At 36.4% G+C, this 14,480-nt stretch overlaps 2 protein-coding genes across 4 annotated transcripts in view; both read left to right on the forward strand.

Annotated features, from left to right (window-relative positions):
* Positions 1–14,480, forward strand: part of rnmt (RNA (guanine-7-) methyltransferase) — a 210,518-nt gene that overhangs the window by 123,527 nt on the left and 72,511 nt on the right. The gene's annotated exons all lie outside the window — the stretch shown is intronic.
* The window catches only part of ldlrad4a (low density lipoprotein receptor class A domain containing 4a), a 93,924-nt gene that overhangs the window by 32,773 nt on the left and 46,671 nt on the right, over positions 1–14,480 (forward strand). For 2 of the 3 annotated variants that reach the window (XM_051873116.1, XM_051873117.1), the window contains one exon: positions 7,785–7,922. The exons of the other annotated variant lie outside the window; for it this stretch is intronic. In XM_051873116.1, coding sequence (XP_051729076.1) covers positions 7,785–7,922 — 138 coding nt within the window. The remainder of the gene's footprint in view (positions 1–7,784; positions 7,923–14,480) is intronic. 3 annotated transcript variants of the gene reach the window in all.

The raw sequence follows: 14,480 nt of genomic DNA on the forward strand, positions 1-14,480 counted from the left end.
GGCTTCTCTGTCTCGCACTTTTTGACTCGGTTCTGCTATGCATGCACACTTAATTATCCAAGCTCAGCCGGCGGAGGTCATTCTCTTCTCACCACGACACACACCGCTCCCCCTCAATGTGCTGGGGAATTTGGCGCAGAAAATTTTGCAGGCTTCCTCGCTCTTATTTTCTTTTCTTAATAAAGGAGCCAAGACCTGGAGGCGGCGACAGACACAGACTGAGGGAGAAAGACAGGGAGTGTTGAAAGTGACAAAAGATATAGCGTGATGTGTGGGAGACGAGGTCCAAATAAGATTAAAGGTATTAAGAACAAAACTCATTTCGCAGCCTTGGAGGAGAAATCCAGCGGAGAAGTACACAAGACTTGTGTAATGCAGAAAGACATCTTATCCAAAACTAGATGGCAAAGTATCAATTTATTTGGAGAATCAAAAAACACAATATCTGATTCTGGCTAATTAACTGATATGTAGTTTTTTGCAACTAGTCCACTAGCCAATCAAAAATATCCCAAAATAGCAAAACTCAAAATATGCCACTCTCATACCTAAAATACATAAGAGTCACTGTTATGTTTTATACACAATTTAAACTTGAAAATCACTATATAGTTCTCATCATAAACGGTCTATTTTGATAAAGGAGCTCAAAGGCTCCCTAACAGTGTCCCTCCCTAACAAAACTCATCTAGCACAGTTTTATTATTGGTAGACTATTGGTAAAATATTAGTAATTGGTAAATAATATTAATAGAGCATTTTGTCAATTGACAATTTACAAGTTTTTGATTTTACAATATACAAGCTCAAAAAAAAAAAAAAAAAAAAAAAAAAAAGGATGAATCATTCACAATCAGATCAATAAGTTGAATTTCGAAAGTAGAAAGGATGAATTTCCATTTCATGTTTACTTTCAACAGGCCGTTCAGACTATTGGTTAAAGGGTTAGTTCACCCAAAAATGAAAATTCTGTCATTAATTACTCACCCTCATGTCATCCCACACTCGTAAGATCTTCGTTCATCTTTGGAACACAAATTAAGATATTTTTGATAAAATCCGATGGCTCAGTGAGGCCTCCATTACCAGCAAGATAATGAACACTTTCAGATGCCCAGAAAGCTACTAAAGACGTATTTAAAACAGTTCATATGACTACAGTGGTTCAACCTTAATGTTATGAAGCGACGAGAATACTTTTTGTGCACCAAAAAAACAAAATAACGACTTTATTCAACAATAACTAGTGATGGATCTCAAAACACTATTTCATGAACCTCTGATTCTAAACAAAAGATTCGAAAGAATATTTTTTTTTTTTTTTTTTTTTTGCGCACAAAAAGTATTCTTCCACACTGAGCCATTGGATTTTATCAAAAATATCTTAATTTGTGTTCCGAAGATGAACGATGGTTTTACGGGTGTGGAACGACATGAGGGTGAGTAATTAATGACAGAATTTTCATTTTTGGGTGAACTAACCCTTTAATGTGTTAACCAACAGTCAATTAGCAGTTTAAACACTGATTTTTAGGCTAATGTTGTAGGCAACGCAGCCTTTCTGATTTTTTGACAGTATCTGACAAAGTAATTTAATGTCAGTAAATGATAATGCTCTTAAAGATGAACCTTGAGTCTTTGCAAAAAGACTTTGTCAACTTTGTCAAAAAGTTTCAAAAGTAGGCATTGGCTGTGCTTCAAGATGGGAGTAGCCCATTTTGAACTGGAATGCTCACTTTTCATGATCCAATCAAGTCCCACCGTTCATTGTTTTTTCTTGTTGAGTATCCTGTTTCACATTGTGGAAATAAAGTGGGTCGTGAATGCTATTTCATGATGTCAAGTGGAAAATTAAGACGAAAAAGACAACAAACCGCAGACATGAACAGCTGACACACTTGGCCTGAACTTGCCGGCGGACTCTAAATCCCACGTGCAGGGTAAATTTAGGCACTGAGGCTTCTCGCACACCCATGCATCCCATGATCTCCACCGGCCGCACACAGATGGCCTTGTCTGACTGCTTCAGGGGAGCGGAGGGCAGGTGATATCAACAGCCGGGCCAGGGAAGAGAACCCAGACACGCAGGGTGGTTTGAGGTCTTATCAGGGTCGGATGAGTCATGAGAATGGCAGGCGATTGTGCGACGGGCAGCCGATGACACGGAGAGCGGTCAGAGAGCATCAGTTTGGCTGAGCAGACAGGGGAAAGTGAGTGAGAGTGTCCTGCTCTATTGCAGGACAATAACACTGCTGCATCAGACACACTGACAATGTACCAAATGACAGTCTAAAGGCACGGTTGCATTTACTCTTGATCTGCGAAATTTTACATATGAAATTCATTTTAATTGGAATCTGGAGTTTATAGTGAGGCGACACATCGGGTTCAAGTTCACAAAGTTGACCAACCAAAATTTGGTTTGAAATTGACTTCCGTGTGGGCTGTGTATTACTATACACTATTGACAGTTGATAATAGTCCATTTTTGTCATGACATTTCGTCAAAATTTCAGTAACACGACCACACCTCCAGGAAAGATTTACTATTTCTGTTGCTTATACGTAGGGTTAGTGAAGTAGACAAACTCCTAACAAAAGTATTAAACTTTTGTGTGTTTGCGTGTTACACGTCCTTCACTGTTTTTAATACAGAAATGATTGATGCCTCAAATAATACAGTTTGTTGAGTAGAGGTACAGTATGCTTTTTTTCTAAGTGATTAGACTTACATTTAACTTAAAAATAACTCAACATTAAAGATAAATACTTTAAATATCCAATCTTACCTGGATACATACAGTATACACCAATCAGGCATAACATTATGACCACTGAGAGGTGAAGTGAATAACACTGATTATCTCTTCATCACGACACCTGTTCGTGGGTGGGATATATTAGGCAGCAAGTGAACATTTTGTCCTCAAAGTTGACGTGTTAGAGGCAGGAAAAATGGGCAAGCGTAAGGATTTGAGCGAGTTTGACAAGGGCCAAATTGTGATGGCTAGACAACTGGGTCAGAGCATCTCCAAAACTGGAGCTCTTGTGGGGTGTTCCCGGTCTGCAGTGGTCAGTATCTATCAAAAGGGGTCCAAGGGAGGAACAGTGGTGAACCGGTGACAGAGTCATGGGTGGCCAAGGTTTTGTTATGTAAAGGTTATGTTTTCTTTTACATCAAGTGGATGGTCGGGTGCGTGTGCGTCGCTTACTTGGGAAACACATGGCACCAGGATACACTATGGGATGAAGACAAGCCGGCAGAGGCAGTGTGATGCTTAGGGCAATGTTCTGCTGGGAAACCTTGGGTCCTGCCATCTATGTGGATGTTACTTTGACACGTACCACCTACGTAGGCATTGTTGCAGACCATGTACACCCTTTCATGGAAACGGTATTCCCTGGTGGCTGTGGCCTCTTTCAGCAGGATAATGCGCCATGACACAAATCAAAAATGGTTCAGGAATGGTTTGAGGAGCACAACAACGAATTTGAGGTATTGACTTGGTCTTCAAATCCAATCTCCAATCGAGCATCTGTGTTATGTGCTGAATAAACAAGTCCGATCCATGGAGGCCCCACCTCGCAACTTACAGGAATTAAAGGATCTGCTGCTAACATCTTGGTGCCAGATACCACAGCACACCTTCAGGGGTCTAGTGGAGTCCATGCCTTGATGGGTCAGGGCTGTTTTGGCAGCAAAAGGGGGACCAACACAATTTTAGGAAGGTGGTCATAATTTTATGCCTGATCGGTGTATACTCAGTTAAGCAGTATGTATTTCTATTGGAAATCTCAACAGCTCAATTGTTATATCGTTGAAAAATGTACACTATATTATTGCATAGCTCTTTATACAGTGGGTACGGAAAGTATTCAGACCCCCTTAAATTTTTCACTCTTTGTTATATTGCAGCCATTTGCTAAAATCATTTCTTTTCCATTTTTTTTTCCTCATTAATGTACACACAGCACCCCATATTGACAGAAAAACACAGAATTGTTGACATTTTTGCAGATTTATTAAAAAAGAAAAACAGAAATATCACATGGTCCTAAGAATTCAGACCCTTTGCTCAGTATTTAGTAGAAGCACCCTTTTGATCTAATACAGCCATGAGTCTTTTTGGGAAAGATGCAACAAGCTGTCCCTGCAGCTGAAAAACACCCCCACAGCATGATGCTGCCACCACCATGCTTCACTGTTGGGACTGTATTAGACAGGTGATGAGCAGTGCCTGGTTTTCTCCACACATACCGCTTAGAATTAAGGCCAAAAAGTTCTATCTTGGTCTCATCAGACCAGAGAATCTTATTTCTCACCATTTTAGCAAACTCCATGCAGGGCTTTCATGTGTCTTGCACTGAGGAGAGGCTTCCGTCGGGCCACTCTGCCATAAAGCCCTAACTGGTGGAGGGCTGCAGTGATGGTTGACTTTCTACAACTTTCTCCCATCTCCCGACTGCATCTCTGGAGCTCAGCCACAGTGATCTTTGGGTTCTTCTTTACTTCTCTCACCAAGGCTCTTCTCCCCCGATAGCTCAGTTTGGCCGGACGGCCAGCTCTAGGAAGGGTTCTGGTCGTCCCAAATGTCTTCCATTTAAGGATTATGGAGGCCACTGTGCTCTTAGGAACCTTAAGTGCAGCAGAAATTTTTTTGTAACCTTGGTCAGATCTGTGCCTTGCCACAATTCTGTCTCTGAGCTCTTCAGGCAGTTCCTTTGACCTCATGATTCTCATTTGCTCTGACATGCACTGTGAGCTGTAAGGTCTTATATAGACAGGTGTGTGGCTTTCCTAATCAAGTCCAATCAGTATAATCAAACACAGCTGGACTCAAATGAAGGTGTAGAACCATCTCAAGGATGATCAGAAGAAATGGACAGCACCTGAGTTAAATATATGAGTGTCACAGCAAAGGGTCTGAATACTTAGGACTATGTGATATTTCAGTTTTTCGTTTTTAATAAATCTGCAAAAATGTCAACAATTCTGTGTTTTTCTGTCAATATGGGGTGCTGTGTATATTTTAATGAGGGAAAAAAAATGAACTTAAATGATTTTAGCAAATGGCTGCAATATAACAAAGAGTGAAAAATTTAAGGGGGTCTGAATACTTTCCATACCCACTGTATAAAGTAGGATATAAAATTATAACTTTTCCCGCATACATGCAGTATCCTTGCGCAAGGTGATACACTATATAGCTCATCTAGTTTATTTTTTATTTCGTCGCAAAATGTAACTATATTATCGCTCAGGTATTTTTATAAAGTTAGACCTATAAGTATGTCCAACTTTATCCGCATACATAAAGTATAGTAACGTAAAGCGTTGCATACTATATAGCGTATCTCAACTGCTTGATTGTTTGTGTATTGTCACAAAATGTAAACAATATTATCACCCATCTGCTAAATGCAACTACAAGGCATGAAGATATTAAGCTATAAGCATTAACATCATGATTTTTTGTAAAGCTGCTTTGAAACAATGAATACTGTGAAAAGCGCTATACAAGTACATTTGACTTTGTTTTTAGCCTGGTATGTGAAGAAATTAGCAAAAAAGTGGCAGCATATAGCAGCTTATTCTAGCCAGGAACTACCCACTTGGACAGGAAAAGAGAATCTGACCTTAATGTAAAGCGAGTTTTTATTTTCATTTTTGGTGAGGATAAATCTAAAATAGCATGATATTGGACTGGCGATATTGCGAGGCTGTTTTCGTTCATCTTTGTACAAAAAAAAAACCCCCTGAAGAAATCTGTACACAATTAAAATATTTAGAGAACAAAAATAAATTTTGTGAGTATGCAGATGTTCTACTAAGTGCCTCAAGAAGTTCTTTCAAAGATTTGAAAGCCACAAACCTATAAGCACCCTTGCAGTATGGCAGCGATTTTTGCACACAGAAGCACCATACACATTTTGTTCAGAAATTGTAAAAAAATCTAGTTTATATTGCAATGCAAAACGATAATAGCAGCAATGTCTGTATGGCTCAGACTTTTCATCCTGAAATTGAGTGACACGCCTGGCTGTCTGCTTAGGACAGATAGATAGTTGTCTGTCCTCAACCAGACATTCAAGTGTGTTTGAGTTTGTTTGGGCGTTGTGTAGAGACTGGCGTCTTAAACATGGTGTCTCATTTCCCCTGCTGGTGATCAAATCTGCGATTAACGCCACAGACCAGACAGCGGCCGGCGAACAGCCTGATACAAGCTTGCAGAAATCCTGCCCGCTATAATGGCTCTGAAGTGAATGTTTTATGGTAGATGTTATGTCATCGGGTGCGGCGTCAGGTCACGCATCTTGAGTCTGGGTAGATTAGAGACACATAAAACTCTATCACAACATCCCTGACCTCTTTTATTCAGAGCAGCCTGCCGAACAACTGCCTCGTATGTTCTCTTCCTTGGGATCTTTTAAGTGCACCTGTACAAAAGATTAACAAAGTCTCTTTTGTTAATTGGAGGAAGAAATTAAGATGATTTTTACAATGAAAGAACATTATTTTATCTTGCAGTTTTTATCTTTTCAGTGGTGTTGATTTAATCCTTAAAGGAACAGTTTAACCAAAAATGTAAATTGTCATCATTCACTTAACCTCATATGATTTCTTCCTTGGAAGACAGAAGTATATTTTTAACAGAATGTCCAAGCTGCTCTTCTATATAAGACATTAGACATTGTTGCAAAATTTTAAGCTCTAAAAAGACTACAAAAGTACCATAAAAGTACCATGATTTACATCTAGTAATGGCTTAAATTTGGGCCTGTTCCAGTGTTATTGTTAACTAAAACTATTAATAATATTGCTGATATAAAATAAATAAAATATAAATATTAAACGAAGAACTTAAAAAAAAAAAAAAATTAAATGTTCTTGGCGACTAACTGATTCAAGTTGAAGTACTAAAATTACTAAAACTAAAAACAAAATAATATAAAACTGAATATAATTGTTAAAAAACTAATAAAAATAACAAAAAAGCATCAAAATGTCTAAAATTCAAAACTAAAAGCTAATTTAAAATCTTAATAAATACAATATTAGTACATAAATAGTACTAGAATAACACTGTCTGGTTCCTCACATAAAGCATGTAACATGTTTATGAAAATATTTTTACGTTTTTGAATATATGTTCCAAATATATGTAAAAAAAAGTTCAGTTGCTACTGATTTATCCATCACATTATTTACAAAATTGATTTTAATGTAGTTTATTTTGTACTATTGCGCTGACACTATAAGTTTACAAATAATTTAATTATAAAAATATTTCAAAATGAACTGTTATCAAGAATTAATTATCAGTCAAAGGAGTTGTCGCTTGTCGAAACCATGGCCTAACAGTTAGATCAGCATAAAAACCTGTGCACTCTGAATCCCATAAATCAGTTAGAAATCAGCCAGTCAGATTGGAGCTTACTGTTTTAGCCAGCTCATACCATTTTTGTGTGCAGTATCCATCAGACAGCCTGTGAATGATCTATGGGCGTACCGTCTGAGGTTTAGACTAGTCAAAGAGCAGCTGGGTAAAAATGTTTCACATGCGCTATAAAGTTTTGAAATATGTTTATCTTAGCACTCCACCCAAAGCCAAATTGTAATTGTTATTTTCCTGCATGTGGTGCATTGCATCAACCTGCATATACTTAATTATTCAGTCTGTCTGGTATGTGATGCCTTTAGTTGTATAATAGTGCCGCATTGTGTCATAACAATCCTAACCATCCACCCTTGAAGGCACATTTCTCTCTTTGTCTTACTGCAGAGTGCAAGTTCCACTGCACCAATGGCAGATGTCTGAAACTTCTCTCGCTGATTTGTAATCATCTGAATGAATGTGGAGACAACAGTGATGAGGAAAATTGTCCTGCTGCTGTACCTCCACCCCCAGACACCATCCAGTGTAAGTCCATCCGCCCACCTCTGTCTCAACACCACATCTGCATCTCTGGCAGGTGATATTGCATCAGTGTTGGGGAAGCTACTGTAGAAAGCTACTCAGAATTTAATGCTCAGCTAACCTGTCAAGATACATTTTAGAAAAAGTAGTAAAATAAGTAGTTACATTGAAGCGAGTTAGTGTCTGTAAATTCAAGGGGACATGACATGAGAAATCAAATTTGCCTTAATCTTTCGACATGAGGTATTTGTACCATTAAAACATCCTGTAAGTTTCATAGCTTAAAAGGTCCTCCTCATTATAAACAAAGCATTTAATTAAGACAAATAGGTATACATCGTCGCACCATAGGCCCCGTCCACTGGCGTTTAGTCGCTTAAAGGATTAGTTCATTTCAGAATTCAAATTTCCTGATAATTTACTCACCCCCATGTCATCCAAGATGTTTATGTCTTTCTTTCTTCAGTCGAAAAGAGGTTTTTGAGGAAAACATTCCAGGATTTTTCTCCATATAGTGGACTTCAACGGCTACCAATGGGTTGAAGGTCCAAATTGCAGTTTCAATGAGCTTCAAAGGGTTTTACACGATCCCTGACGAGGAATAAGGGTCTTATCTAGTGAAACAATTGGTCATTTTATAAAAAAAAAAGAAAAATGTATATACTTTTTAACCATAAATGCTTGTCTTGCACTAGCTTTGCAATGCGCCACGCATTACATAATCACGTTGGAAAGATCACACGTGACATAGGTGAAAGTACTGTGGTACTGTTTGCTTTGTAAACACTTGCTCGGTATTTCCGCCTACGTCACAGGTGACCTTTCCAACGTGATTATGTAATGCGTAGCACATCGCAGAGCTAGTGCAAGACGAGCATTTGTTTTGCTAGGTAAGACCCTTATTCCTTCGTGTTCGTGTAGAGCCCTTTGAAGCTGCACTGAAACTGCAGTTTGGACCTTCAACCCATTGGTAGCCGTTGAAGTCCACTATATGAAGAGAAAAATCCTGGAATATTTTCTTCAAAAACTTTCATTTCTTTTTGACTAAAGAAAAAAAAAAGACAAACATCTTGGATGACATGGGGGTGAGTAAATTATCAGGAAATTTGAATTCTGAAGTGAACTAATCCTTTAACGGCTGACATTTGCCTACACTGTATGTGAGCGTTGGGTTGCGTCAAAAGAAAATAGAACCCATTATAATCACTGATGCTGTCTACACTGGATACAGTATACAAATGTGCATTCAGTTTCTGATGTGCTCCACTGAGTCCAACAGAGTCTGTTGACAGAACAAACAGAAGAGTGAAAGAACATTCGCTTTGACACGTCCAGTTTAAACAACTTGTTTGCTGTCTCTGTATAGACTTCAGAAAGTTGAAGGATTATATGTTTGTTCAGAGCATTTTGTTTTGTAATCGGGGAACAACTTTTGACTGTAAGTGTAAAAATGACTGCAATCCACAAACTGTAAGTAAATTATTTTATAATGCTTTGTCTGTAAATGACTGTTTTATATGGATAATGTTTTTAAAACACGTACTCGCGTGTAATAGCGAGAAGGCGATGATACTGTTTGATACTGCAATGACAATAGCCAATCTTAACAGTGGCCGTTTACTGACAAGTCTTAAAGGAACCATCCCTTAAAAACAGGTTATTTCAGACAGAGGGTCAGAATGAATTTGTTTTGTTTTTGTTTATTATAAGTTAACTTCAAGGAACATTAAAATAATTTTAAAAATCCATGTCATGACCTCTTTAAATAATTATTACTTTGCGATTCATTTAAAAAGAACAGTATTTATGTGGCAAAAACACAAAAAGAGAAGGATAAGAACCTGATGTATTAATACACACATTATTTACACTAAACAAATAAAAATCACCCTTATTTATACACCTGAATTGACAACATAGTACTAAACAGCAATATTTAAATATTTATTTCACTACAAAAAAAAAAAAAAAAAAAAAATTGGTGAATAAATTTTTCTTTCTTTGAACCAGTATATTGTGATGATAGTCCAAACTAAGCAACTCGCTAAAATGAATCTGATTTCTCAGTGCTGTTGGAGAGCGACAGACTACCAGTGTTTGATTACTGTCACAAGTGGTTGCAAAGCTGGGTGTGCAATCTAATGTGACATAAAAGCAGCAATATAACACTACTTGTTGGAAAAAATAGCTTGTTACTGGATAAGCTGCACTATTTTGAAAACAGCTGAACTGCTGTTACGCTACTGAAAAAAAAATGTAGTTAGGTTTGTACTGTCGCCCAGATCTCTTTGCTGTGTGTTCTCTGCTGTTGTCTTTGCTGATCCATCCTGTTTTATTGATATTTATTACAACAATATGCCAGTAGATGCTGTGTGGTACATTTGATTTACCACAGTTAGGCTATAAACACATTGTATATACAGAGTGTATATACTGAGAACAATTATTCTGCTGAAGAATACAGTTCATTAGAGATATGTTAACTTGGTGCATTAAAACAGAATTTGATGTGATCAACTGATGTGTGTTAGCTGTTTTACAAAGAAAGGGGCTTATCCAATCAGATTTGAGAGTTGGAACTATCCATTAGGACTGCAACTAATAATTATTTTGATACTGAATTAATAATCCATCAATTTCTTTATTATGATTTAATCAAATATTACCCTATAATTTGAACAGTGTTCTCTATAAAACAATGTTCAAACAGAAGTCTATGTATGTACTATACATTGTGTGCAAAATGTTTTAAAATATTTAAAAAGGTTGCACTATTAAAGGAACACAATATTCTAAATAACCAAAATTACCAAACTACAATCTAAGTGTAAAAAGGTAAAAATGTGCTGGAACACACACATTCCCACCTCTGAACATGTCAATATTCAGTCATTTAAGATAATATGATTAATATGATTTAATATGCAATCCCTTTATGTTGCAGAAAGCATTGAAGTAAAACAAAGACCACATAATTTAGTCATTCGCTTGATGTGATGTGTTAAAATTGGAAACTATTGTAATTTAAGAATATGACAGTAAATTACACACTACTGTTCAAAAGTTTGGGGTCTGTACATTTTTTCTTTCTGTTTTTAAAAGAAATCTTTTATCCCATTAAAGGGTTAGTTCACCCAAAAATGAAAATAATGTCATTTATTACTCAACCTCATGTTGTTCTACACCCGTAAGACCTTCGTTCATCTTCGGAACACAAATTAAGATATTTTTGTTGAAATCCGATGGCTCAGTGAGGCCTGCATTGCCAGCAATGTTACTGCACCTCTCAAGATCCATAAAGGTATTAAAAACATATGTGAAACAGTTCATGTGAGTTCAGTGGTTCTATCTTAATTTTATAAAGTGACAAGAATACTTTTTGTGCGACAAAAAACAAAATAACTACTTTTCGACAATATCTATATGGGCCGATTTCAAAACACTGCTTCAGAGCTTTACGTATCGAATCAGTGAATCGGAGCGCCAAAGTCATGTGATTTCAGCAGTTTAGCCGTTTGATAGGAGATCCGAATCACTAATTCGAAACAAAAGATTCAGAAAGCTCAGAAGCTTCATGAAGCAGTGTTTTGAAATCGGCCCATATAGATATTGTTAAATTTGTTATTTTGTTTTTTTTTGCCGCACAAAAAGTATTCTTATCGCTTTATATTATTAAGATAGAACCACTGAAGTCACATGAACTGTTTCAAATATGTTTTTAATACCTTTATGGATCTTAAGAGGTGCAGTAACATTGCTGTCAATGGAGGCCTCAATGAGCCATCGGATTTCATCAACAATATCCTAATTTTTGTTCTGAAGATGAACGAAGGTCTTACGGGTGTGGAACGACATGAGGGTGAGTAATAAATGACATTATTTTCATTTTTGGGTGAACTAACCCTTTAAGACTGAATTTAATTGATCAAAAATACAGTAAAAACTGTAGTATTGTGAAATATTATTACAACTTAAAATAACTTTTTTCTATTTTAATACTGTAATAACTGTTTTAAATTTCAGGATTCTTTGATGAATAGAAGGTCCAAAAGAACGCCATTTTTTTAAAAATAGAAATCATATGTAATAATGTAAAAGTCTTTACTGTCACTTTTTATAAATTTAATGCAGCCTTGGTAAATACAAATAAGAAAGTGTTTTTTTTTTTTTTTAGCAAGTATTAGTGATTTCATTAGTAACACAATAAGGTTCATTAGTTAAACATTATTTAATGTATTAACTAACATGAACTAACCATGAGCAATACATTTGTTACTGTATTTACTAATCTTCGTTAACGTTAGTTAATTAAAATATAGTTGTTCATTGTTTGTTCATGTTAGTTCACAGTGCATTAACTAATGTTAACAAGATTTTAATAATGTATTAGTAAATGTTGAAATTAACATTAACAAAGATTAATAAATGCTGTAGAAGTGTAGTTCATGTTAACTAATGTAGTTAACTAATGTTAACTAATGAACCTTATTGTAAAGTGTTACCAATTTATTAGATACTGCATTTTGGAATAGTGTTTGGTACTGAGCAGCTGTCATGTTAACCATATTCTTCTTTCCTTTTGGAAGTTGAATGCATCTCTTTATATTCACTCTGTCTGCATCAGTGTTACACTGGTTGTTGTTGAAGGTTGATTTTTTTTTTTTTTTTTGCTTTATCCTTTGCTAGCAGACTGCGTTTGCGTGTTTGTTTAACAGGAGCTTTTACCGAATCGGTTTGTATAGTTGTTTGTACGACCTTCCCCTTACATCCTGCATGAATGCGTGCTCATAGGTGTCTGAATCTGTGTTTGTATGTGGACACTGTTTGTTGATGAATGTGTGTGCTTTAGTTCTCTGTTTTACTAGCACATAAAAACACTCTTGCGTGATGTCACTCATCTTACAAGGCCAGACAGGCAGTTAACGCTTTAAAATTTAAACAAATGTGCTCAAGGTTCATTTTAGGACTGAGTGTTTATAAGTGGATTAAGTTGGTTTTTATTCTGTAATGCTGTCCACTCTGTATTTTGTTAAGTTTTGCTTAACTTATTTATTAATGGGAAATTGGCAACTCTTATAGAAAGAGAACTTATGTCCAGTTGCTTTGACGTGATAAACCGATCTCAGTGTGAACCCCCGTAGCACTGTTCGCCCCCAGATATGTCAGTTTCTGCTGGGGGAAGGGTCATATCTACATGGTAAACTTTGTTCATTTGTTGCTACCAAAGATTGGGTTGGTGGTGTACAGTAAGTTGCTACCTTTATTATTTTTTTACTTAGTTTTTACTTCTGTTTGTTTTGTATTTGTCTTTTCTTTAATTTTTAAAGTATACTTCCGCAAGTTTTGGTGCGTTCCAAACGGGATATATTGCCCTCCGAAGGGCACTTCGGAGTGAAAACAGTCATGGCCGCCATATTGAAAGGGGAGTTCCAAACTGAAGTGCTGAAGGATTTCGAAGTGTACAACTGATGGACACTTCGGGCCCCCATGATCCTTTGCATAGGGAAGTTGTTTGGCGTCACAGAATGGGTACAGGAGGCTCTGAGTTCGATTTTACCTGTAAATGTATGTATAGTATTTTTCTATACTACTGTAATATTTATACGAGTTAGATTTGGTACATTATTATGGTCAAAACTACATTGTACTTAAACAAAAATACTTTACAGCTACCTTTATCAGTCCATTCAAATGTTTCAAATACAGACAATATACAATATGGTGCGATAAACCAAAAATAAATAAATAAATAAACTAACGTCAAACAAAAGGCGCAGCTTGCACAATCTACTCATCGTTCAGAGCGTGTTTTTTGGTGGGTCAACCAGCGTACAAAATGTGCGACGAAGGCGCCTCCTTGATTGTCTCGTTAAGATGACGCAGAAGTGTGTTCCAAAAAAGAGTCAAAAGAGTTTTTTTTTTTGACCCCCTACACCCTTCATCCCTTTGAAGCTCTCACTCCGGAGGGTAAGCCCTTTGAAGGGATCAGGGCATAGGGATGAGTCCTTCCGAATGGAACGCAGGGTTAGTTAGCTAATATTACCCACAATTCCTCTCGTTTTAGGAGTTTGACTGTTTTATTTCAACTTTATCAGTTGGGAAAACGAAAAGAAATACATGACAAGGGCTCTGCTAAGGGTCTTTTGGTATGAAGACACAATTTTACAACTTATACATGGAAATGTATTTTTGGTTAATTACTTTTTTTTTTTTTTTTTTTTTTAATTATGGTTTTACTTTATTATAGTTAACGAAAACTTCATTATAGTTTTTCATTTTTAATTTTTGTTTTGCTTTTTGTTAATGATAACAAACCTGCCATGTGCATGGCTATAAAAGTTGAATGGATAGTATTTCCATTGAATTTTTAAAGTATGCATCTACATGCTTGTTTAGCTAATATTACCCACAATTCCATGCGTTTTAGGAGTTTGTGACTGTTCATTTGGGAAAACAAAAAGGAATACATGACAAGGGCTCTGCAAAGGGTCTTTGGTATATGAAGACAGTTTTATAACATATATGGAAATGTATTTTAGTTCAGTTTCAGTTTTTTGTTAT

This window comes from Ctenopharyngodon idella, chromosome 19 (genome assembly GCF_019924925.1).
Source record: "Ctenopharyngodon idella isolate HZGC_01 chromosome 19, HZGC01, whole genome shotgun sequence".
Lineage (NCBI taxonomy): Eukaryota > Metazoa > Chordata > Actinopteri > Cypriniformes > Xenocyprididae > Ctenopharyngodon > Ctenopharyngodon idella.